Source organism: Clavelina lepadiformis, chromosome 3, assembly GCF_947623445.1.
Source record: "Clavelina lepadiformis chromosome 3, kaClaLepa1.1, whole genome shotgun sequence".
In the NCBI taxonomy this organism is placed as follows: Eukaryota; Metazoa; Chordata; class Ascidiacea; order Aplousobranchia; family Clavelinidae; genus Clavelina; species Clavelina lepadiformis.
In genome coordinates this window covers 9,890,481-9,916,905 of record NC_135242.1, presented here as the reverse complement: position 1 = coordinate 9,916,905, position 26,425 = coordinate 9,890,481, and the positions used below count along the sequence as shown (strand labels likewise).

Genomic DNA, 26,425 nt, shown 5'->3' with positions numbered 1-26,425 from the left:
ACTTTAACCTGAAAGAATCGCAAATGTCGACAACTCAATAGCCACGTGTTCCTCCGTATATGTGTTGCCAAGACTTCGCCCTAACATTCCATTCCCAAAAATCTGGGTTCAGTATTGCGTACATTTCACAATATCCATCACGGTTACTGTTTTTGTTTAATTAGTGAGCACAACAGTAAAGTAAGTTTCGATGAACTGTGAACTTAGTGATCAATTAAGCAAGTCTTCTAGTTGCAACTACTTACCCAATACCCCTATGGGCGGTGGTGATAACTTTAGGTGGCAACAAAAGCAACTTAATGTACAAGTGAAGCACAAACATATCAACAAAATAGACATCATTTACAATAATAAAATTTCAATTTTTGAGTTATCAAAAAGTATCTACATTGACAAATATACTACAGTACTAGATCACAACACCAACGACGTGCTGTAAGTAGGCCTATACCACGTCAAAAAACGAAAAATATTCAATGGCTACTGAAATAAGAAAAACTTAATTTCATGATTGCATAAATACTGTATTGAATACCTCTAAATCGGTTGAAAAATAATCTAGTGAAAACGGTTTTAAAACAGCAATAAAAATATTCCGACATGACACTTGAATTGGCTCTTGCAAGAGCCAATTCAAAATTAAGAATTTTTTTCCGTTTTTGAGACCACGTGCACAATCGGTTCGTTGTTTGTCCTGCTAATTTCAACTGCGACATAATTGCGCCGTGGGACGGACAAAGCTGATATACAGTCTTGAAAAAAGTTTTTGTCCTTCAAATAAGTAAACACCCACATTATTTTTGGTAGAACATTAAAAACAAAATTCAAGTTTGTACACGCTAAAGTGGTTAAGGAAACACAACATTTGTTTTATAAATACGATATTTAGTTCAAGATATGTTTATTAAAATCTCTCATGGAAACTTTTAAGCAGTCACTTGCAGCTGCTGAGGGAACTGAGAATCGTAACATGTGTAAAATCGTAATATCTATACCATTTTATACGTTATTATGTATGCAAAATGAACTGGTGACAATCGTTTTCCTCCATTGCATAGGTCAAAGACGAATTTTGAAGGAGCTGGAAAAGAAACACGACACAATAAAGCCTAGCGTATAACAGGCAATCTTTCTGTATACTTGCGGCATATAGGCTAAATATATTTAATCAAGTTTTACGAATAACTTTCGAAGCACCTCAAAAAATCCGGCGATTTTGATAGAACATGCTCAAATTCCGAGCGTCCGAGTTGATTGTCTCGGTCCAGATCAGCTTCCTCCATTATCTGAACATAATAAATCATGAACATGATAAAAAATGTATACTACACGAAAAGATTGTTAGAAAATTAAATGATGCGGTAGTAACGTCCAAAAACAGCGACTTCTTTATAGCGTAATGCACACCTATCGCTGCAGATCAATCACCTACATTCCACAGAACAAAAATTATCAAAGTCGTTTACTTTTTCAATTAAATTGCTGGTAAGCGCTCGGTCTTTTAATCCATCTTGGTCGTTGGTGATACATTCGACAATTTTTCCAATGTCTTCTTCGTCCACATAACCATTTTTGTTAAAATCTTTAAAACATTGCAATGATATGACAAATAAACTGCAAAGCCTGCTAACCATTTATTTTAATTCCAGCAGTTACAGTATATACCAAGTAATGTAAAAACAGCTCTACTTTTTACAGCAATTTAGGCCTACTTACCAAATATCGAAAACGCATAGTGAGCCTTAAGTGAAAAGGAAGCGTTTTCGGATAAAACATTCATCATGTCTAAAAAGTCATCAAAATTCATAGATTTGTCGTCGGCACTTGAAAATACTTCACATATTCTATCTGCAAACGGGTTGAGCTGGAAAATATACGAAAACACTTGCCCAAACAAGATAATATTACACATCCATACTTGAGAATATGGTAAGCTGAACGTTTGCTCTTGTACCTTTAATTCCGGAAGCGATTTTATGTTGCTGGCAGATATTCTCCCTTTAGGATCGCTTTGTATTGATTGATCAAGACTCTCAAATTTTTTGAACAATCTATGTAATGAAGTGGTTATAAGAAGGAAGGTTATAAAGAAGTTATAAGAAGGAATGGAAGAAAAGTTAAATGTGACAATTAAGATGCTGCTGACAATGTTTGATCGATTTACAAATCACGTGGAAATTTTTTTGCTCATGACATTATTTATCTTATCATGCGATGGATTTATCTTATCATCAATTACTTGTATTTTGTACTGTTACATTGTTTTGGTATCATGCATGCATAACTATATCTGAAAGCTATATTTCATTGAAAAGTTTTATGTACAAAACGTGTAATACATATGATGCTCATTTGACTATAATAGGCTAACAACATCGTTAAATGTATGAAAACGACGAATAAGCCCCTTGTTGTCATACATGCAACAATAAGTATCTAATTTTGTGTCACTAGCACGAACACTTATGAGGTAAGCCTGCTGGTAAATCGGGCCAAATTTTCTGTTGATAATAATTGATGTTAGGTTATCAGCTTTTAATCAGGTCCATCAAAAAAACTGCATCACATTTTTAGGAAAAGAAACCCGTGGAATACTATATCTAACCGACCACGAAAGGTTTACTAACGAAGAATGAGAAAAAATGTACAATATTTTACATCGGACAAAATGAAATATAAAAAATTCGATATTATCTAAAAGAAATGTTTTCATTAGGAATATATTAGCCAACGACGAGAAGATTGGTTAACTGTTGGAGCACTTCCAAATTTCAGAAATGACGCCTTGTGTACTAGCAATATGACACAGCCCATTGACCAAATTTTCCAAACAAAAACAATTTTCAAACCTTCCAATCTCTCAGACTCAAAGCATAATTGGTTGAATCTTTATATTCTCTATATACTGTAGCCTATACCATTTGCAGCTGTAGCTAAAACTCTAGCATTGGATATAGTACAGTCCAAGCTCAAGCTAGGTCGTTGGAGATAGTCTCAAAAACTAATTTACCTTGCTGTTTCTGATGCACAAACAGCCTAAATACGACTACTTTAACTTGTAAGTTCATTATACTTACTCCACAATCTCTCCTTCATTGAAATAGGTAAGATCAGCGTATTCAGCTAGTGCTTCTCTATTTAATTTACTTTTTCCTACACCCATTTTCCGTTCAGTATATAAACTTTAATATATTATTTAAGACCTGTTGCGAAAAAAGATGAAACCAAACAGAAACTTTGTAAACTTTGAAAAACTTCTTATTTATCTTAAAATATTGGAGTTGTCGAAAAACTTTAACTTACGTCAAGCTATCTGTTTTGTATTTCTGCATAAAGATGTGGCACAAACTAAACATTGCCTTCAAGATGGACCCCAATAATTTATTTTTACGCCGGAATAATCTAAACCACTTAATTAAAAACATAATCTCGCAAATATATGTGAAATGCTGGAATTTTATTGAACACCATTGCCTAAACTACCCAAAACCCGCAATACCTGACCAAAATATCGAAATCATGGAAAAAAAATTCGCGATCTTGTTTATTGGGATTTAATCCAGAGTTGGTCGCCCATATTTGTGTGGTCCTGAATAGCAATCCAAAGATGACCTTATTCTACTTCAGCCTAGTAAATTATATATAAGACAGTCCTCATTACGCTTACCTAAAATTCGTTTTGTCTTATTTTGCCTGATCAAATGGCGTTCGAGTTGCGCAACAGCGGTGAAATCTATGTCTGTTATGATTTCCTCAACACGAATACGGAATTGGTCGTACAAAAAGTACATCTGCCAACTTTTACCCATTAAACTGGTATTTTTAATTTGGTATTGTCAGTCGAGTACTCTGCAATACAACGCTTGCCACCTTGTCAGAGGCTTATTTCCTATGCTTTTTGCTCCACCGTGTGAGGTACTTGTACTAGTTACAACCACAACATATTTCGTCTTTTAGTATATCTTATACTTTGCCAATGATCGTTTCGCTATACATGTAATTCAGATTCGACGAATTGCTCGTCAATTACAACATGAATAAGCGAATTTTTATATTTCTAGGTACCGTACAATCATACTCCCCACGCTCGGGTATACCTACAACCAGTGTCATAAAGCGAGAAGTGTTTGCCTTTAGAAACCGAAGGTTACGCCATACCAGCAAAGCGACCTTATGTTGACAAAGCGCATGTTTCTCCAAAGCACTCTTTGTTGACTCAGTGTTCTTTGTTCAAGTGCCTTTTTTGTGATAATGGTAACCTACCCTTATGACGCAAATGCGGATGCTTTTAGACAAAAGTACAAAATAATAATATTATCACCGGAATAAGTTCAAAATAGCTGAACAATTTGTCAATTCCATGAAAGCAATCAGCTATCGTATCTTTTCCACACTTAACAAAATATGATCTTGTCCTGATTCCACCGCATCGTGGTTTTATTCCATTTTTTTTGGATTTTGTTTCTGTGTTTGGATTTTTTCTTTGATGAAACTAATGGGGAGCTACACAAAGTTGCTTGATAAACATAGACATTAAGAGTGCTATAGAGTGAAACGAGGGACTCCAGAAACCTATTAATGTCATGTTACACAAAAACATATATATTTCGATATAACCACCCTGTACAGGTCACACTTGGCTGATTACACCAATCTAGAAAATGCAATGACCAATGACGCGAACACAGCTCTGGTTTGGAGTTCAGTGTGTAATGACAAGATAGCATTGTGTTTTAGAAGGCTTAACACACTGTAATTCGAAATGAATAGGCCTATATACTGTAGTATGCAGTTTGGGAAAATCTACAGAAAAATCGCAAAGCGATGTTGAGCCGATTTTCCGGTTGGACAATATTAGGCAAAACTTTTTCTCAGTGAGTTTATGTGTACTAAAGGCAAAAGCAAGTGGGGAATTTCGAGTTTCTAATGGAAAGCAATTCATCAGTAACAGCAAGCAGAAGTTGGAATCGTAAACGGCGAATAGAAAATGAACTGATGCGTCACATCCGACCTACAACAGTGATTATGAGATTTCCGAGATTCCGATGCTAGTTTGATGCGGCACATTTCTATCAAAGTTTTCAAAAACTTTAAATATATTAATATAAATTCATATATATATAAGTTACATAAATAAATACAGTAATTTACATAAGCTAAACTTACACCAAACAATGGTAATTGGCCTTAAAAACAATTTTGCTGGTTAATGGGTGTGGTTTTTCGCAAACAATGAGTTTAAAAGACGACATCTGTTAAAATTGTCATTGCGTATAAATCCTCAGTATTGTCATAATACACTGGTTAACTGGGTTAATTAAATGGAAGACAATTAATTAATATTTATATGTAATGGTAGTTGTTGTATTGTCGTTCTCTTCGTGGCGTTGTCTTCTTGTGGAGTTGTTTGGCAAAGCCAGCAACTTTTCTTCCGATTGCCATAAATACTTATTCTGCTAATTTTTTTAAACGTTCTTTGAACTTAATGACACAAAGTTGTTCCGATTTTTGGCACTAAAATAATACAGCTTTGTGGAGTGCAACCATCTGAAAATGTTGTAGATCTGTATGGCATAAAGATTTTTAACCAGTTTTAAAGTAAAGCATCTAACCGTAATTGCTCCTTACAGAGTTGTTCTCACAGAACATGTTTCAAGTCTCAAGCCTCTTTTACAATTTTCTGCCGCAAGGTGACGCAAAGAGAGTAGACAGTTCCATAAATTGCCAGACAACTGTCTATTTTTGCTGTTTTCACTTCTAAGTATATTTTGTGTTAACATCTATGGAAAACACAAGGACATATTTGTGTGTGTGTATTATATAAGTGAAAATATGTGATACATAACTTGATAAGTAATGTATGAGTAAGTAGGCTAAACAAAGCAAGTAAAAAAATAAATAAGAACTACGTAGAATTCAACTCCTTGTTGTTTGTATAAAAATAGTGTGTAATTTTAAAAGCATGATTGTAATATGCCCCTTATAGATTTGGAGCATTTCCAAAAGGCATGTTTAAGAAACTTTACGTTCGTCCTGAAAATAACTTGTAGTATAACCTGTGGTAATCCCTAAGTATAAAAAAGTTGCGCAAGTGAAAAGGTCTTGGAAATATGGTGTCCTTAGCTTGTTGCGAAATAACGAGTGCGAGCCGCCTCGCAGTAATTAAACAATATACGAAAAATAATTCTCAAAAATGGAACTTGTTGCAATCATGTGTTCCTACCACCGAGTATTACAGCTATCATCCGTGCGGGTGCAATGCTTTGGATGAAATTATGTATAGATGCAATTATACTGCAATGAAGACTGTAAAAGTATATGTAAATTATTAAGCTCTTTCTGAAGCATGACTGCGGCTTACTTGTGTTTTTTTTATGAGACATCATTACATTATCGTAAATTTATTTGGAGAGATGTTTCCCAAAAGCATTTATTTATTTCCGTGTCTAAAATACATGCATATGACCTTTACCGAAAAAAGTGAGAAACATATCACTTTTTCTGTGTATAAATGTGGAGAACTCTGCCGTACGTTATAAGTATAGCCGTCTCAAGTTGCACAGAGCCAGAGGGTTAGCAAATATTGTACAGTACACTGATGTCGAGATGTATTAGAAATCTTTCTAGGCTATTTCAACCACAAGAAGAAAAACAACCACAAAAAAGAAGATGACAAAATGTCGAAAATTTCCAAAAAATTCAGTTAACTGAATCAATCAACTCATCAAGCCATGCATAATTGAAAGGCTGTGAATTGTTGAAATGATATTTGATTTGAAACTGACTTGCATAGGCCGTCTCACAATAAAAATGTTTTTATTTACTGCATCACAAATCTATTTCACGAATAGTAGTCACGAATTAGTCTACATACTCCATGTGGCATGATAAGTAATGAAATAGTATAAAGTTAGGTATCAGAGTTTAAAGTAAATATGCCCAGAAACAGTTATAATGTTTTATAATGTAGGACATTATCACACGATAGGGCTAACGGTACCGACTTTTTGAACAAAGACTGCTTGTTTGCCGACTAGCAAGCTATCGAGTAACAATTCCAAACCAACAACATTAGCACATTACCAGCACGGTTATGGTTTGTCAGATGCTGTTCACCTTGTGAACGCCCAAAACTATCCACGGGTCAACGCATATGCAACATAAAATGCTTTATGCTAAAGCGCTAACAAGTTATTTGCGTATAATAAGGTGAAAGCCTGTTGTTTTGAACAAGTATTAGGCAGCATAGTATCGTCTAAACAACAACATCCTCGTCTAAAAATTTTACCTAAACTTTAATAACATTAATCTTTATACGATACAAAAGTTCAGATTCTGATTCATGTCTTTGAATTCATAACAAATTCGTACATCACAAACTATATTATTGTTTTAAAATTGAGTACAGTTGATCACAACAAAAATGTCGGAGTTTATACCGCTATTTTACGGTTGGTCAGTTTTACTTTTTGCTTACTTAAATTATGGAACTTCCCAGAATATCCGGTTTTAATAAACTCTTCAATTCTTTGTTTGGAACATTTGAAATTATACTGTTGTAGTTTAATTGTATAAGTGTTGCTGTTATTGCAAAATAATCTGATGTATGAACGTGTTGTCTGGAAGTGTCACTGTACTTACATTGATTGTGCGTCACTCTACAACTCTCTATTTTAGTCATACATTTATTTTATTCTGCTAACAGGAAGGTCACAGCTAGCTATAGTATATAACTATACTCGATGTAGTCTATTGGACGCATGCTAATTGACCCGGTATTCACTTGAGTCATTCCAAAAGTTCCATGCGTAAAATCCGGTCTTTGTTTTTGATTCAATGTTCCATGGAACACCCGCTAAGAGATAGTATTTAAAATAGATCTTTGGCAGTTCTTTCCTATTGAAGTTAGTTTTACTTCCTTATTATGAAGTCACGTAAAGCCCAAGGAAGTTATTCACTTTTACTTCTAGAGTGCTTTAGAGAGTAATTTACCACCCTAATCAAAAACATATATAGCCTAACCAAAGTTTTAAAAGCTGGTATGCTTATCAGAGAGCGATATGATTAAAACGCAACTTTAAATGACTTTTCTGTGCAGATAAAACAATTTCCTGGCTTCAACATATCTTACTAAGTATTTTGCACATATAGCAAGTAGTCTACGTATTCCGAATAGCTTCAAGTCGCTATACGAACACAGAACACCACTGCTGTTTGCCAAAACCAGTATATTATTTAAGACAAATTTTTCGAAGAAGATCGTTGTAAAACGTAATAAGCGACGCGAAATAAACAAGATAATCTGGTAATAAACAATTCTCTCCAAGAAAATCTGTAATGCGTAAAAGAAGCATAATTGGTAATCAACTGCAATAAAAGGTATTTACAAAAACAATTCAGCAGAATATAAACAACAGCTGTTGCTATGCATTGATTTAAATTTTGACGGATGGCACAAATAATGTAGATAGAAGAGCACACGCTGCCGTGTTGCTTACAAACAATTATGGTATTATTAGTTCAAAAACAACTAATATTTTTTTGCTTTTGGTACTATGATCAGAAGGCAGTGTGAAAAAGTATATCTTACTGAAACTTATGCAGACTCTTATAGCATAAAATTGTATGAGTAATTTTCTTTGTAAAATTTTTTGCACAGCCCAACACATTAAAAACAATAAATTAAAAACAAGTTCCGATAAAGTACCACGCTAAAATCTGATTAGTATTGTAAAACGTATATCATTTAATACTAGAGTTCATCAAAAGAAATTCCGAGTACTAAAATCGAGTTTATATAAAACAAAATTTCAAAAATGAGCTATTTTAACTGTTTGTACAGTGATTTGGCATTTCTAAATACAAAATAAAACAGGGTTGAGCAAAGACTAAACACTGAAATTATCAGAAGCGTCGCTCATTAGAGTAAGAGCATTGCTGTTTGCGTCATTATAACAAATGTTAAGTGACAGTGGTAATTCTTTAAAAACGCAAGCACGCAAACTATTTCAAAGCTCCAAAATATCAATCTGCTGCAAATTAAAGAATGGTGAAAGCATAAAGTATGTTCGTTTTCGCATTGGGTTAAAATTTTATGTAATAAAATCTTCATGAAATCATTGGGACAACGGGCAATCAACATGGTCAAAATTTTCTCTTTCTTGTATATCATTTGTTGGTATGCCTTCAGCGCTTGGTGATATAGACTTACCAACACGCAAAGCCGTTGGCGAGGAAATGGATGTGGAACTTTTAGCGTAAATATGTGGCCGATAAGTGGTTCCTTGGGGTAAAGCTTGCGATGTATGCATTAAATCATATTCAGCACGATTGGAAGCGACGTTACCAGCTCGATCAGAGAAGCTGTAACAGTGATTTCCCACAGAAAGAGTTGTTTCATGCTGAGAATTCAAATTAGTAGATTCACGAAACTCTTCTTCTGCCAGCCCTGGGGAACATTTCATGGTTGTATTCTTATGGTTATCATAGGTATCGTATAACTGTGAAGCGTGCGCAGTTGGGTCAACCTTGTCAAGTCGTTGTATTGCATTGCTGCAGCTTTCAAAGGGTTGTTTGGGCTCGTTTTCTCCGGGTATGTCTTTTATGTGTTCACTGTACGACTTAAGCGTTGGTTGAATTTCGTGCTTTATGGCTGGTTCATTGTTGCAAGACTTAGATGAATATCCGGGCAAGTAACTGGACGATAAGGTCTTGCTGGAAATGGGGCACAATGGTACAGCCGATTTTACTATGGAATTATAAATAGAAGTTGAATCCAAATTAACACCAGTAAACCTGTTTGTGTACTGATTGTCTTTGAAAGAAGTATATACAGGTTTTTGGTAGAAGCCAGCATCCTTTGTTAGAGAGCTTAAATGGTTTGATTCATCATTTTCTTGTGCACTAACTCGCACATCTGAAAGCGCGTTTACCACATTGGACGAATTATTTGAAGTGCTGTTCGTTGTAACGCGATCAGCTGCATTAAAAGGGTTGCATTGATTCACGTATTCCGCTGCTGAAAAGCAAGGATTAAAATTTGCAGGATTTTCATAATAACTTGTATCAAACATAGGCTTCATTCCTTGGATGTACGAAGCGGTTAGGTCGGAGCAGTGGTTTTCGGAATAAATACCAGCATAAACGTTTTCTGGAGCATCATGTCTTGATCGCTTGTCAAAAGTACTGGGTGTCTTTTGTGTTTCTACTTCCATTATTCTAGCGTCACAGTTACTGTTTGCACTCGCTACTGGACGTATCGCAGACGCCGATTCAGGGTTAGGGTAAAATGAAGAATCATGTGATGTCTCTCCTACAGGAAACTGCAATACCGATGGTTCCATGACTGGCAATGATGCACGGTCGTATTCAGGTGCAAAATTGGCCGCAGAATAACTGTTCCCGAAGGTAAAGCTTGAAGGGAATCCCGGGCGGTCAATTGAGCATAAAAGTCCGTCAAACCCCACGGAAGGCTTTAAAGTGGCAGAATCTTCGAAAAAATGTTTAACAATTTCAGCAGGTGTGGACATGTCGGAATGTTTTTTAAAAGGTTGCAAAAAATTACCTTCGGGAGGAAAAAAGGAATCGCCGCTATGCACCCCAAGCCCCACCGCGCTATCAGCGTCTTGAGTAGACTTCATGTCGGACAAATATTTTGTCCCTGTATTTGCTACTAAGTGTTTCTCTCCAGATACTCTAAAGCAGTCCAAACTACGTCTAAAATGTTTGCTTTTGTTGTAGCTGTTATTATTGCTATGGTTATGACGAACTGAGACCGCGCCATTTCGATAGAATTGATTGGCAGAGTTAGCTTTTTCCACACAAGTGTTGGTTTTACTCAATGCTTTTACTGAATGAAGATTTTCAAAGGAACCGGCTCCTAAAAATCTAAACAAATAACAGAATATGCAGATGATGCTCTTGACTATGTTTAAGTAACGAGTTGTTAGAGTTTATATATTTTCACTTGCGTATGTATTTTTTGTGTCTTTATTGTTAGCATAAGTCAACACACTTAATTAGGTTATATTTACAAGTTTTATGCTAAAAACAAGCCAATTATACAAATAACTTCACGGTCATGACATACCTGTTTGTTTGAGAATGGGTTATTTTTAAATCACTTGAATTAGTTTTGCATCTTTTGTTTTTCGGTTCCTAAAAAAACGATTAAAGCATTTATCGTATGATGTCATATTAAATCACTTTTTCGTATGCAGTGTAGCAGTTTAGCCACACAAATTAAACACTTACAACACTAAATTCGTGTTCAATGTCGGCAATCAAGCTACTTTGAGTGGTACATAACATATAAATATAAACGCTGATGTATATATATACTGTATATATAAAAATATGTATAGATTACTTTTTAAAGTTTATGTCAGGCCTAGAGAATATATAGTATTTAAAATACTACAGAGCTACGTTAGTATAGGGAAAGTAGTCCATGATATGACATTGCCTAAGGTAGGAAATCGCGATAATTTTGCTAAGCCACAAGATAGCACAAACTTGACTTTGATTTTTAGTCCATTACATTGCAGTCTTCTTTTTGACATAATAATAAAAGACTAGGTAACTTTGTATTTTGAGCTGTGTTAACAATAATGATCTCAAATTAACATGTGTTAACTTAAAAATTAGCAGATACAGCGGTTTATCGAGAGTGTGATTGTTACTTGAAGATTGGATAGGACATATTGTCCTGACTTGGAGAACTACTGTGTTGTACCTCTAGTTTATGATCTTTAGCGTCATTATCTATATTTTTATATGTTTATGGGTTAAAAGGTTATATAGAAGAAATATACCGCTCTGTCTGTTATGAGAAGTACAAGATAGAAAAATCTGCTTGCGTAAAACTTTATGAGTTTATGATATGAGTATTTTAAAAATTATCTTACGGAAAAATGAAATTACAATAGAAATAAGAACGCATGCAAAAGCAGCCCAAAACCAATTTGGTAGCATCGCCAAAAATTCACGTTTTCAAAATTAGTTGGTAAATTATTGAGGCTACTTGAAATTATTGCCTTTTACTATATGGAGTTTAAGAAATCCTTCTTACCATAGTCTACCGAGAAAGCAAGTTAGTTTATATGCTTGACAAGATATACAGCAGCAACAGCAAGAAAAAATGGCCCCAAAGGCTTAGTCATACACTGTTTTTTTCCAAAATTAGCCTGCAGCTGCACTAGTGCTTTATTAAGATATGGTCTTACTGTTTAACGATTTGTACATATACTGTCCAAATCTTTTTTTATGATGATTGTCCAAAATGGGACAAAAATATTTTTCTTTGGAGTTTTGTTCAACTAATAACAGGAAAATATGTTCAAACTCATGCGTGTAATTTAATGCAATGTCATATTGTCCAACATTCCTTATAAATGATTAATTGGAGAAAATCGCTCTTTTGAATGAGAGCAGTTTTCTGAAAAATATTTCATAATGGGCGACTCTCCCAACCCATCCACGATACTTTTACGAGTTCAACAAGACTTCCTGTACATCTATATACACTTTACTATATGATCTAAAATCTAAACGTCGGATAGATTTATAAACGTGTGTCTGCAAAAGTGTTTTTTGTTTAAAAATTAGTTAAAGTATTTGATATTAATATTTATTTGTTATTTATTCATGGCCAATTTTATTGAATACGTTAATTCAACTCATGAATCAATATAGATACAAAGAAGTATCTAAAGGCAAGTTGGGATTAAAGGCGATTACATACATATTTCGTTATGTACAGCCGATTCAGTTCTGATGTTTTCGTTCTCAGACGGAAAGGTTGCTTTTGATTAATTTTGCGTTGATTACATATAATTTTGTCTGCATTGTATCAAATATATGAAAATACTTACGAAAAATTTAAAAATAAACCAGTATTTCTTACAGTCTGAAATGTTTATTTACAGTGTTATGTTGTACAGGGAACCTTTATGCTAAATCAAGGTGAGTTAGCCAATAGAGTAGAGATTGCCGAGTGGGAACCGCGCACAGCCTTTACGAGTTCACAAACCTACTTTTGTAACCTAGGTCTGGAAGCATCAGGTTTCACAGCTCAATTCAGGAAACTGGAGCAAACTAAGTGCAATTAGCTTAATAACAATTGCCACTGGAATTTAAAAACGCACAGTTTGCTTAGCATTCTAGCTGTTGCACTCTGTTATTTCTTCCAGCGTGAAATGTTTTATGAGATGCAAATTATTCTGGATATGCAAAATAACAATGAAACACACCTTCGGTTTGCGCCTTGGTCTGTATTTGTAATCTGGATGTTCCTCCATGTGCTTTTTCCTCAAACTTTCGGCCTCAGTTACATATGGGCATTTATCTTCAGCTGACATTTCTTTCCATTTCTTACCTTTAAAAGAATACATTAAAAAGTCGCCAATAACATTTCGAAAGCTTTTATTTTAGCGTTCACAATAGCAAGGAGTATGATTAGTTTTAAATCGCTTACAGCGGAAATATTTTTTCATAAAGTAACGTGATAAAATGTGGGATATTGCAAATAGTAGTAGCTAAAGAAAATGGTATGCAAGCTAATATGTTCATTTGTTGATTAACTGTTAAATGGACTATAATGCCAAATGCGATATAAAATTTATTATGCCAAAAATTACAGCACATTATTCACGAACTTCAACTGCTTGAAAAATTTGCAAAACTTACAAAACTGTATTTACAAAACTTGGGCGCTTTTGCAAAAAAACATTACTTATAGAACTTGTCAGTTCATTCAAATCTTTTTTTAATTCACTAAGCTATCTTATGCATATTCAGTATACGCAATTCTTAAAGTAATCAATTTCTCACAAAACTGTTGCGTTTGGATTAGTTTGTTTATTAACTTTTTGCTTGTGATCAACCCTTACGTAAAAAAACATATTTTTCAGCAGTTTTTCAACGTCTGTTTTGGGCATATGCCGAGGTAAAATGAAGTATGAAAAATAACACAAACAAACTACCATTTTTTAATTTATGTAAACTGTTAACAGGGTATACAGTACGTGATTGTGAAACATCACAATATATATTAACTTATTGTCTATTTTGTTTGCTGTTGTTCATCCTTGGTGTTTAGATTTGCGGAATGTTTATATGAGAATTATAATAATGTCTAATTACGATGGGTACAACAACAGTGCTATATTTTCGTCAAATTATTTATGCAATATCATTTTTGCAACAATTAAAAAAAAATCAACTCAACCAACAAGAGCTGATTCTGACAAAGGTAAATATACCTCAGTCTGAGTATAACACGCAGATTTTTCATTGGCACAATCTGGGACAAAATAATCGAATATTATTGAGCTTTTGCGGTAAAATGTAATCTGATCTTTGACCAATGGAGCTCTAGTATCTTCCTCTTTGGCATTGTTGAGGCTAGGCGGTTTCCCGTCTAAAATTATGAGCATTGTATTATCTTGTGGCGTTTCCGTTCTCTTCAGTGGTAAATTGGAACGCAGGATCAAGCGTTTAACAGCTCGAAGGTAATATGTCTTGTATGTTATAGGTTGTCGGATTAGCGATTTCCGAATTAATTCGACAGATTGCAATCACAGTATCAAAGCAGCTGCAATGTTTCCATCGTAGTGATTGCTTTGAAGCGTGCTGACATCCCTTAGCGTATGAAATGTACGTAACTATTCTAAAACGACTTTACGGAAAACGCAAACAGACTTTGCACGAAAAGAATCTAAGTCTCTTCAAAGACCAAGAAACGCTGTTTCATTAAAAGAAATAAATGACTCATTGCCAATCAGTTCACAAGTCCTTTAATAACTGAAGCCCTTGCAGCGGACTCATATAACTCTTTTAGGAAATACTACATCCTTGCGATATGCTGTTTAATACCAGGGCTAATTGGAATATTAGGTTCCCGTTCTAGAATCGGTTATGTTGCAATACGTCAGCCCGATATTTGATTGAAACAGCAACAAAAAGCTATCAACAAGTTTAAAAATGCCCACAAAAAGCTTTGGGAAAACTCTACGATTGCCTACATCGTACAATGTAATTCTACAAAAACCACGTGCTAAATTGCTGGGAAAACATGATCTCGTCGCTTGTGATTCATACGAATATGTCAGTGCACGATCATACGTTTCCGATTATGTGATAGCAAAGCCATATAATCCGTTTCAGGTGCTACAAGCTACACGAAGTCATGAAGCATATTATTTTGTGCATGCAATATAAACTCGTTGGGTGCTATTGCGTATAGGGATGCACTAAAAATATATTGCTACATAAACAGTTTCGATCATACGTAATTTCCGTCAACTTCACATGCTAAACTTTTCCGGGTAAGACTCTCTTACCAGCATAGGCAGTAATCAGCATATACCTCGATTAGTTCCCATCTTTTAGGCTCATTACTTATAGCAGGATGGTTTTGCGGTAGAGCAATGTACATTTAGTCAAAAAACTTAACAAAAACTGGCTGTGTATTACATGAATAAATAAAGACAAATAGGCCCATACACCATTGTTGTATTGTGTTATTTTACCCAAAAATATGTTTGAAAGGTTACATAAGTAAAAGGAAAAATATGAAAATAATAGTCCCCAACTCTTGATATATATATACGCGAATCCAACGCATTGCAATAAAATGTTTTTTAAGTAAGAGCACATCAATTGTTTCAAACCATAGTTTGAAGTGCATTTAAAAAATTTACGTACCAAGCATTTTGCTAAGTTCAGCGTTGTGATGATCTGGATACGCTTCTGCCATTCTCTTTCGTTCGGTTTTCGCCCAACACATAAAAGCGTTCATGGGTCTACGAATTCTCGGCTCTTCCTAAAAAAAGTTTAATGCATAAATTTCAATTACATGAAAGTGCAGTCATTACTCTTTTTGCTACAAGGCTGGTTGTTTACGGTCTGCACCTTAGCGCAACAGCACGGCAGGTTACTGTAAAAAAATGGCGCTCGTTTTGTAATCACATCCTTTGCGACCTTAAACATTAGTTATTACAGTTTCATATCAAAGCGTACGAAAATGCTGTCGGGAGCCTAATCACTATACAGCAAAAGTTATATAATTAATAAAACTTCCAAACTAAGAAAATATGAATTGCAAGTTGAAATATCAACTCTGACATATTTCGTTTTATACAAAACATGAAATATTATTCCCAAGCGTTTTTTAAAGTTGACTTTGGCGACTACTAAGAAACTTTTAAGATACCGCGACTAGACTGATGCTAACTTTCCGCTGTAGTTGCAGCAAAACAAAATTTGAAAAATTGCTAGAGAAATTTAAGTGACCGTTTCGATCCCCAGTAACACCTTTAAAAAACACAGTTCTTAAGTAAACCAGATCATTTTATTTTAAACCAAAAGCAAAACCATGACAAACAAAAATATATTTGTCACACAATTTCTTGATTTTTCTTGCCTTTGCTATATCACATTAAAATTGGATGAAGAACCATACAGCTGAGCAAATGTTATTTTACACTGCATATAGACCTGTCTTACAGAAATCAAGTAATTTATTCAGTAAGTTAAGGAACGTATAAATGTTTTTAGGTTTTTTTTTGCTTCTTATGTATTTTTTTCATCAATTAAGGTGTGCTGATTTTGGTGGTGAAATGTTTAAAAGACTCTTAGAAAGATTACTCTTCTTAGGAAAAACTTAAACTTGGTCTTTGCAGCACAACTACATGCAAAACCACCTAAGATTGAAATACAAAAGTGCATAAAATGCTCAAATATTTAAGCCAAACATAAGTATATACCTTCCGCTTAGTTGATTTGGTGACATCGTTTGCTCTCCCTGTATTTCGACCCCGCATTAAGGGTGGAGAACCCATTCCTTGTCCGTGTGGTGATGACGTATAATTTTCTGGGTAATGAGTGCTTGCGCCCATTCTACTACACAAACTAACACTTTGACTGGATACAATGTCGTAGTACGGGTACTGATAGGGCGTTGGATTTGTCAATGGCGGATTTCCAAACACATTAGACATATACAGAGCGTTTGAGGTGTTATAATATGGTGATACGTCGCAGGCTGCCATCTCGGGATATGAACACAACGGGGGAGGAATATTACTACTTTGGAGATTTGACGAAGAGTATGACAAATGGGAATCTACAGATTCGGGAGTGGCAGAAGTACTTTGAGATAGAATAATGGCATCAGCGCTTCTTCTGTGAGGAGAGTATGTGCTTATGCTGGTATATACTCCGGTGTAAGCTGTAGTCGATTTCGGACAGTCATGAGACACATTACGGTAAGATTCGATTGATGTAACGTCGGGTACGACGTGTAGCAAACCAGCCATACCAAGTTAGTAATATGTGTACAAGCCTATGATCGATTGAGAAATTTCTGGTTGATGTAACAATTTGGTTAACGACCCATTTCCCTCATATGCGCCGGAACAATGTTACTCTACCTGTCCTCACCTGAAAGAAGTGGTGACGTCAGTTAATGTTATATAGTGATAGTATTCAGCTAAACCAAAGAGTAGATAAAAACGTACGAGTACATGCAGTTTATAGGTAAAACATAACATTGTGCGCTTTTAAGTTTTGATAGTTTACAACACAGTTAACATGTGTTTGTATATTTATTTATTTTATCGTAAAATATTTAGAGCTGGTAATTGGTTATTACAGTATTAGATAGCTAAGATAATTAAGAAACTTACCTTAAAAAGTGTTTTACACTAGAAATTTCATAATTTTTCTGACGTCAGACAACCCTATCCTATAATAAATGCAATAAATACAAAGGGCTGCAGTTACTACATTACAACATAACGCCTATCAACTTTTTAAACATTTCTGCTTTCTGAAGTTTAACTTTTAAAGCATGAAGTATTGCAAGGCATCTTGGACTCTTAATTTTATGGTTATTGCGAGTATCATTTAATCAAACTATCGAGACCTACTACAGCCCGCGGATAGTTGAAAAACCTAGGATGGCCCTCTTTCCTACCTTTTTCTTTCAGTCATCTTTTACCAACTGGTCGTTTAGACTGAAGCAGACTTTACAGCTGCACGGCTGAGCTAAAGTTTTCTTGACGAAAAAATACAAACACAGTTTCCTCATATGCTTCATTTTGAAATCGCTCAAGAATACAGCAATCTCCTGTATTTTCATCTGCCTGGGTAAGCTTAGTTATAACATACTAAATTAGCAAATCGTGATTAACTCACGATTGCAAATACGATTAGGCGCGGGGCTTCAAGTAATTAGACTCAAAGGTTTCCTCGTCTTATTTATTTTTACAGGTGTTGTCATCTGACACTCTTAGGAAAAGGGAAATGCGAATTACTGGAAGACCAAATTCTGATTGAACTATGCGAAAACAACAACATCTCATTCATACACTGTAAGTAATAAAAGCAAAGTTTTTATCGAATGAATGCATTTTACAAGTCAAAATCCATTGAATGCAAACTTTAGCTTTAGTTTAAATAAACATGGCAACATGGCTGCATATATGCAGGATATACGTTTTAAACAAGTCAAACCGAATTACTATGAAGCTTGAAAGTACGCAGATTCAGCGTAGCTTCGATAGCCTTGTCGATTTTGATTCAAACAACCCATGTTAAATTTTATTTTTGGTGTCTTAAAACGAAATACAACATGCCATCCGTTTTAACAATGTCTGCAAAAGTGCAAGTTTCGCACTGCACTGCGATACAGAAAGGTTGCTAAGTTGTAACTTAGTAAATTTTGCGACAGTGTTTTGTTTCTCCAGGTAGACCTTGATCACCAAACGCCGGTTTATAAATTGCAAGCCAATAGTGTTTTGTATAAAAAATATTTATAATATGCATAACCACTAAAAACGTTTTCCTGCTGTACACCTATCCTTGACGAGAAAACTTTATGCTATAAGATTATGGTCGAAAAATATTTTAATATAGAACATTATTGGCAAACATTTACTATTTCCCAGAAATTAAGAAAAAATCTATTAAGGTATTTTTATGTAATATGAATTATTGAAAAAAAAACTTAGGTCGCTAATGTAACGGTTAATAAAGGTCGACAAAATTTCACTTTTCTGTTAAACGAGAACGCAAGTATATTATTTGAGATGTATTTTTTGCTCTGATTCCGAATCTGCCTTTACTTTTTCTTTAGCTCTTCACATTTTCAAGATATTTTCGAATCCGTGTTTTCAGAAAAAAGCATTAAAAACAATACACAGCTATGATACACGGCACTTAAAAATGTTTAGCATATGACTTTCTTTTGTACACATGACTATATAATATCCAGCAGTAGTCCCCCATCATTCCCTCATTCCAAAAACCTTGGTAACGAGCTTCTATAGCTTGAATGTCTTAGTGAAATCGTTCACCTTGTTCGTCACTAACTGCACCAAGGTTTTCTGGAAAGAAGTTCAAGTGGGATTGCAGAAAATGCATTTTGAGGGACATGCGGCAAACCATTTTTCTGTAAGCCTCAAGCAAATCATCAACTTCTACCTGAAAAGAAGGCGATTTCGCATATCCTATAACGTTAGCAACCACTTGAATGCCTGCCAAGCACAAAATTCCAACGTCAACAATGAATTTTTAAAATGTAGGTCCTTCAGCACTTCTCTAATTTGAGGGCCCACGAAGATTCCTTCTTTTAGTTTTGCTTGGCTTATGCTAGGAAACTTTTTGCAGAGAAATGTGAACCCATTAGAATTGCACTTTCCCATTGCTTTAACAAAATTCTTCATCAAACCTAGCTTGATATGACGAGGTGGCAAGAGAATTTTCTGAGGATCTACTAGAGGAACGTTTTCGATGTTAGCCACTCCAGTTAAGTGCGATTATCTTACAGGCGAGTCTCTTCTGATATAATACTCTTTGGTAGCACGGTTGTTCCACAAACACAGGAAGACGCAGTGTTTCGTGAAACCTCCCTGCATTCCCATCAAGATGCCAACGACTTAGAGGTCTCCGCAAATACTCCATTTGTAAGCATTGTACTGAATAGCTTCCAGAAGGACTTCGATGCTTTCATAACATTCTTTCAGATGGACAGAATGTGCTATAGGAATAGACGGTTTTATATTTGGTTTTAAACTTTCTTCTGGTTCGTATTGGGACTCAGCAGAATTACTCAGATCTGTGCAACTCCCTTCAGCAGCACTATCTTCAACTTCATCAGGAACAGATTCAAGACCTCCATGAGGAGGAAGCGGAACAGAAAGTGACGCATCATGTGGTACAGGTCTCCTCGTTGAATCTAAGTTGGGGTATGGAACTTTACTTTTATTTTTTGAAGAAAACCCTTTTACATTGACAAGGCAAAGATAGCAGTCTTGAATGTGGTCTTTTGTTTCTCGCCATATCATGGAATAGCAAAAGGCATCGATGACGTTCGTTTGTGTGGCCAATTGTGTAAACCAGTTGAACAAGATGTACATATTTTATGTGGTACCCACTTTTTGTCTTGGTCTCCTAATGGGCAGGCAAAGTACAACTTGTACATCTCTTTGATATCTGAAGTGATACTTCGTTACTTGCCTTTGATTATAAAACTGCCACAAATATAACAAAACAGATCGGGATTGTTCTTGCACTTTCTTGACATAAAAAAGACAGAATAGCAGTCCATCAAAATATGGCACAAATAAATCTTTTGAACAGTATATGTTACTACAATATTGATTAAAATCTGCCATTAACAAACCTTGTGAAAACGAAACAGTTTATTTGAAATTTTCTGCTGCAGTGCTATAAGCACTATCTACATGTGGAATTAACTGCTCAATATACCACTTATTTTGCAAAAGGTTGGCAAAAGATTCTCCCTATAATAGGCTATTATAGCATAACAACTAAAAATTTAAAATGCAATACCTCGCAAAGTGCTAGAAACAAAATAAGGGCATTTTTAGAATCAGCTTCAAAACCCCTTCAAGAATCCCATAATCGCATCTCCGTTCAAAATTGGCTGTTGACCAGTATAACGACGCTCAAGTAAACAAACAACAGCCGTCGAAATTATATCTCTCCTGTTTCAGTCGAAAAGTTTCGTATAGTATTTGCAGAGCTCTAATAAGTCTCATCGCAAGAACGTCTCCAAGCCCATAGTAAATTAAATCCAACTGCAGTGAGTTTAGAAAAATGAACATGCAATGATACAAAAGATTTAAATTAGCTTTTGGGCATTAAAATAAGCCTCAAGCTGAAATAGAAGAAAGTAAGGTTTGTTAAAGTTCGGGTTAGTAAGCTACCGCTAGATTGCAACTTTTAACTGAAGTTAACGGTTTCTTACAAAAATACTTTAACATATTAATTTTTAGACCTAGTTCTCTTTGGGTAATAGCCATGATAAATAAATCGTTGCACCTTTTTCAGGTGAAGTAAAAATGAAGGTGATCACAGGCCAACAATAATTCTTTTTTCAAAGGGCGCAACATGTTTGATCGTTTTTAAATTTGGGGAGTAGAATCCAAAAATGCACTTTGTTTTAGTGAATTAGCTCTACTTCTTCAGATATTGGACGTAACACATTTTCGTGATTTGTAACGAAAATATAGATCCATGAGACTTTGTTTGGGTAATATTTGCATTAATTTGCATAATTAATTAAAATTTGCATGCTTGATAGGATAAATACGCTCCAAGTTTATTTTGGCACCAGTCTTTAAACACATAACATCACTCTTCATTCTTGGATACTCAAGTATATAATTTAGTTTTTATTTGTGTACGTCACAAGGGTCGGCAACCTACGGCCCGCCATGCGAAATCGTCTGGCCCGAGACATATTTATTAATTAGTTATCAGAAAATTACCGCCCGCTGTTTCGTATTGAGTTTCAAACTGCAGTGTTATAGAACTTATAGCACTGTTTGAAAAAATTGTGGTATTGTTACGCCATAAGTACGTCGTACTAGTCTATTGTTACGCCATAAAACTGGTGCGAAGGCGGTAGACTAGTATCTCGTACTAAGTACGAGAATGTCTGTAGATTAGACTAGTCGTTATAGATAAAAAGAGAGATGCACACGAGCTTTAACCTAAACTTTTTTATAATGCTGTGTTGTTGAAGTGTGAATACATATCTTTTGCTCTTTTTGTGATTGGTATGATTGAGATTGCAACAATGTAGCGTAATATACTGAAGTGAGTGTGAATTATAGTAGCCTATTAATGAAAATTCCGGCCCGCCAAAGAGTTGTACACTCGACATTTGGCCCGTGACCAGCAAAAGGTTGCCGACCCCTGTAATGTACGGTATACGTGTATATTAGTTCCATTAAAACAGTGTTTCTCAAACTTTTTGCGATCGCGTACCACTCATTCGTTTTTTTTGCTACACTGCGTACCACCTGGCTCCTGAATGACTTATTTTACTCAAATGTACCGGTATTTATTAGTTATTACCGTTATTACTATACCATAACACCAATGAATAGCAAGAAAACACAATTTAATTTGATAGAAGCAACTGTTTCTTCTGCACAAGCTTGTCTATCCGGGGCAACACATTACTCACAGCACATCGAAAATCATGTTCAACGGTACGCGGTACCACTTAAAAAGCTCTCGCGTACCACTAGTGGTACGCGTACCACAGTTTGAGAACCACTGCATTAAAAGGACGAAACCACTTCGATTCACCAAAATTGCTGTATTTGTAAACCTGTGGGAGACTAGGTTAAGGTCGAGGTTACCCACATAATCGGCAAAATCTGCACTGTTATGATCCCAGAAAGCAGTTAAATTAATAAGATACGGAGCTCCTATGTTTTGAAATGGGCTCACAAAACCATATACGTACTGCTGGTTTTGTATAATTTAGTGTATATTCCTTTGTAAAATAGGCAAATAACTATCTAAATTGGATTGTATTTTTAAGTATCCTACCACCAATTTATCTATCAATTTATCTACCAATTTATCTAATATGGAAGACAACATTGTATGCATGAATAACGACAAGGACCAATAATAGCCATGATCATGCAAGAGCATAAAAAGGATGACCAACGATTGTTCACTGACAACCAAAAAAGTATTTATATGTGCAAACGGGCGCCGAACTTGGGCGGACCGGGCGGATTTTTCCGCCCTGGATTTTTCTGACAAATAATAGCGATTTTACGTTTAAAAGGTTATGCAGTCAAATCCGGTTAATTGCATTCTGGATAATCGCACAATTCGTTTTATCGCATAAAGGGCGCAAGTCCCAAACCATAGCCTACCATTTGTAAAGATAATACTTCGGTTTATCGCATAACGGTTTATTGCATAATCCGCTTAATTGAATAAAAATGAAGGTGATTTATTCGATTATTCAAAAGTTTTTAATTTTAAAAGATAAAATTGAAAACAACGCGCACTGGGAGCGCACACGCAATGCGTAAGCTTTGTGACTCATAATGCGCTTTGTTACGAAACTATGAAACCAACAATGCTCAATTTAAGCATTAACACGTGGCTGTCAATACGCAGACATTAACATTCGCATTGTTTTAGTTTCATTTAAGCGTTGCGGATGATGCCGTAATATGTGAAGAAGTTTTACGAAACAAACAAGTTGAAAAAGACGACAGCAATAAAGAAAGCTCTGCTGACGCAATCGCTGTGACAACACCAAAAAATAAAGAAGTTCTGCATGTACTTCATACAATTCGCCAACGACTACAGTTTGAAGGGGCGGACATGTTTGAAGGGTCATTTAAAAACACAAATGCAAGAAAGGATGTTTTTATCTTTTGCGTGCTTGATTGAATGGATGATCGCAATACCAATAAACGTTAGTGTTTTGCGTGTTGACGTCTTTACACGTGACCAGCTTCGCACGTCAAGTAAGAAAATAAGTGGAATTTGCACTTTCGCATAAACGCATAATTCGTTAAATCGCATAAAAAGGCTTGGCAAATTGACTATGCAATTAACCGGATTCGTGCGGAAAATCACAGACGAGATACTTTACTGCAGGGTTGAAAATTTTAACGTTCTTGATTATGTGTCAAATAGAAGCACATTCAGTAATCGTTGCTGCTAATTTTGTTAGATCTGTTTCGTATTTTTGATGCGAATAAAATAAAAAACGAACAATAAATAAATAATTTAATAGATAATGATTGAATAATGCGTATAAGAATGTCGTTCATTTTTGCCGTAAACTTCACAGAACTAAAAGTATGACGTATGGTAGAACAAAGAACATGCTTCCAGCGATCCGTAGGCAGAAAAAAGTGGCAAAGCACTAAGACATGAATAGAAATACAATTGTGCTATAAGTGGTAGGTTAGCATAACCAACAAGTCTAGAAATTTTATAAAAATTAAAAACTTGTAGCATGGCTGTTGTCGCAAATAACGTTGATTAGAAGTATCTTTTATTTTATTTTGTGTTTTTACAACAATCCTTGACACGGGGAATTCCCAAACATCTGAACCCATTAACTTTTCTGCCCTACATTTTGTAAACTTCTGCGCCTATGTATGACTGTATGTGCACCATCAAACAATTGCAATGAGTGTGCTGATTTCTCAACTGGTTTTTTATAGAAGGTATATAGACTACAGAGCACCAAGGGCAAGTAGGAAGGAATGAAAAACACAACTGGCTCGTTGGTGTTGGCCTATTCTTACTTTAACCCTAATCGACTTTTAGTTGGGACAGCAAGAGAGACGAAATACTGCTGTTTGCTTTCTTGAATAAAAATTATGACCCTTCACAAAACTACAATAACTAATAGTTCGGAGAAAAAACTTCCCAACAACGCGTTAAGCAAACTGGCATCACCCTCAGATTACTTTAAATTAAACCAAGCAAGGCTTCATAAAGCACTTGACCATAGTTTTAAAGAATCGTTAAATATTCCATTTTCGTACTTGGTATAACTACAAGTAAAAGTAAAAAGAATTGTTTGATGAATTACAATTAGGAAACTTAGGCGTTTTTTCATTTTCCATCATGAAACGAAGATGAGACTAATATTTAAAGATTTAGCATCAGTGATGAAGAAGTGTCTTAGTATAATGGAAGTATACAATAATGAAGAGCATGTGCAAATAAAGTGGAGTTGTGCATTTTTAAAATTAAATAACGCAGTTAAAGCTTTGTAGTTCTTTTTACTTGTTTAGCAAATGTAATAACATTGCAGATGTACGAAAATAGAAGTTTTGGAATCGAGATGCATGGAAACGTTTTCACCACAATACCAAATTGGTGGAACGCTAAGAATGGTATCAAAGACACTTGATTAGCCTTATTATAGCAGACTACTACCCACATCTTGTGGGTTTATACAAAGCAGATTTAAAAACAAAAATTTCGCTAAAGGCCGTTCCCAAAAGTATGCAACTGCACAAGGAAGCTTGGTACTTATTTCTCATAAATAGGCTATAAGGAAAATATGATATTTGCATTCTTTGTAATTTTACTTAGCTGATGGGAATATGAAAATGGTATAAATTACATTTTTTTGTGCTGAAGAACGTCTACATAAGTATTAATCAATTAGACCCACGAAGAGACGGGTATATAAAAAAGTAGAAATGTGAAACACTTAAAAAAATATAGCCAACCTGAAAAAAATAATGTGATTTTTCAAAGCAGTGACCTCAAAATTACCTTAGAATCATGTAAACATGCCAACATTTTTTTTGGCTAGTGAAAATTAACCTGGGTTAAACTGAAAATAAGGAGAGTGGCTAGCCTACTCTATTGTTAAATAGATACATGAATAATTACAAGCACGTCTACGAAATGACGGCATTTTAAAAAATACCTTTTGGACAAAACAATGGCATAACTCTTTAAAACAAATCCATAACTTAATGTTCCAGCAAAAGCAAGAAAGTTTAAATGCTTTTGTGGAATAAATTATTTGGAAATCCTTTTAAGCAATAAAAACCACATAGCCTACACATCATACGCACAACGTTTTGTATAACGCGCTGGACGCTGTTGGGTATGTATCCATTCAGGATTGACAAGTAAGTTGTTGTCATTAGAATTAGATTTTAAACTGTAACTTTCCACAAAGGAATTTCCAAGTATTCCAGTTATTAAACCTTTACATGTTAAGCACCAGGCCACTGGGCTTAAACAGGGTAAGGTAACTTGTCTAAAAAGAGTATTTTAATTTTATGCAAGCTTTACAGTAAGTATGTGCGGTATTTATATAACTGGTAGCACGGACACATCAAAGCATCAGCATTTCCAGTAAATAATATAACAAACAAATTCAAATTATTTTAGCTAAAATATTTAAAACGTTCAAGGATAAATGTGTATAATTGAAAATCCAAAAATAACTCACTATAGTCAGATACTTAGCAGCCTAAAGGCCTAACCTACGGTAGCAAATTGCGGAATCTGAAACATATGAGCAAACGTTAGTACCTTAATTATTCCTGCTGCTTAGACATGACCGATTTACTTCATCAACATTGGTCTTTTA

At 35.0% G+C, this 26,425-nt stretch overlaps 2 protein-coding genes and 1 long non-coding RNA gene across 5 annotated transcripts; 1 reads left to right on the top strand and 2 right to left on the bottom strand.

Moving 5' to 3' along the window:
- Nucleotides 1-137: 137 nt before the first annotated feature.
- Nucleotides 138-4,141, bottom strand: LOC143448603 (calcium and integrin-binding protein 1-like). Its single transcript, XM_076948413.1, has 6 exons — nt 3,078-4,141; nt 1,955-2,051; nt 1,717-1,864; nt 1,467-1,582; nt 1,198-1,286; nt 138-1,081 (listed from the first exon to the last, which is right to left on the bottom strand). The coding sequence occupies exons 1-6, from the start codon at nt 3,161-3,163 to the stop codon at nt 1,060-1,062; spliced, it is 558 nt and encodes a 185-aa protein (XP_076804528.1). The 5' UTR covers nt 3,164-4,141; the 3' UTR covers nt 138-1,059.
- A 4,072-nt stretch (nt 4,142-8,213) lies between these two features.
- LOC143449289 (uncharacterized) lies at nt 8,214-17,318 on the bottom strand. Of its 2 annotated transcripts, XM_076949425.1 has the most exons (6): nt 16,767-17,318; nt 15,706-15,823; nt 13,251-13,375; nt 11,090-11,157; nt 10,565-10,887; nt 8,214-10,489 (listed from the first exon to the last, which is right to left on the bottom strand). In XM_076949425.1, the coding sequence occupies exons 1-6, from the start codon at nt 17,316-17,318 to the stop codon at nt 9,117-9,119; spliced, it is 2,559 nt and encodes an 852-aa protein (XP_076805540.1). In that variant the 3' UTR covers nt 8,214-9,116. The 2 variants fall into 2 exon arrangements, with proteins under 2 accessions (XP_076805540.1, XP_076805539.1); XM_076949424.1 differs by having other exon boundaries at nt 8,214-10,887.
- A 641-nt stretch (nt 17,319-17,959) lies between these two features.
- On the top strand, nt 17,960-25,411 carry LOC143449290 (uncharacterized). Of its 2 annotated transcripts, none has more exons than XR_013114546.1 (3): nt 17,960-18,150; nt 18,274-18,374; nt 25,124-25,411. It is a non-coding gene; the product is annotated as an uncharacterized LOC143449290 (long non-coding RNA). The 2 variants fall into 2 exon arrangements; XR_013114545.1 differs by lacking the exon at nt 25,124-25,411 and adding an exon at nt 21,358-21,492.
- Nucleotides 25,412-26,425: the final 1,014 nt, after the last annotated feature.

Excerpts from the sequence above, each read along its gene's own strand:
- LOC143448603 (XM_076948413.1), bottom strand. The coding sequence starts at position 3,163 with ATGGGTGTAGGAAAAAGTAAATTAAATAGAGAAGCACTAGCTGAATAC. Across the intron at positions 1,865-1,954 it reads AATCGCTTCCGGAATTAAAG|CTCAACCCGTTTGCAGATAG; the intron begins GTACAAGAGCAA and ends TATATTTTCCAG. Across the intron at positions 1,287-1,466 it reads CCAGCAATTTAATTGAAAAA|ATAATGGAGGAAGCTGATCT; the intron begins GTAAACGACTTT and ends TATTATGTTCAG.
- LOC143449289 (XM_076949424.1), bottom strand. The coding sequence starts at position 17,318 with ATGGCTGGTTTGCTACACGTCGTACCCGACGTTACATCAATCGAATCT. Across the intron at positions 15,824-16,766 it reads CCAAATCAACTAAGCGGAAG|GAAGAGCCGAGAATTCGTAG; the intron begins GTATATACTTAT and ends AACTTTTTTTAG. Across the intron at positions 10,888-11,089 it reads ACCCATTCTCAAACAAACAG|ATTTTTAGGAGCCGGTTCCT; the intron begins GTATGTCATGAC and ends TTATTTGTTTAG.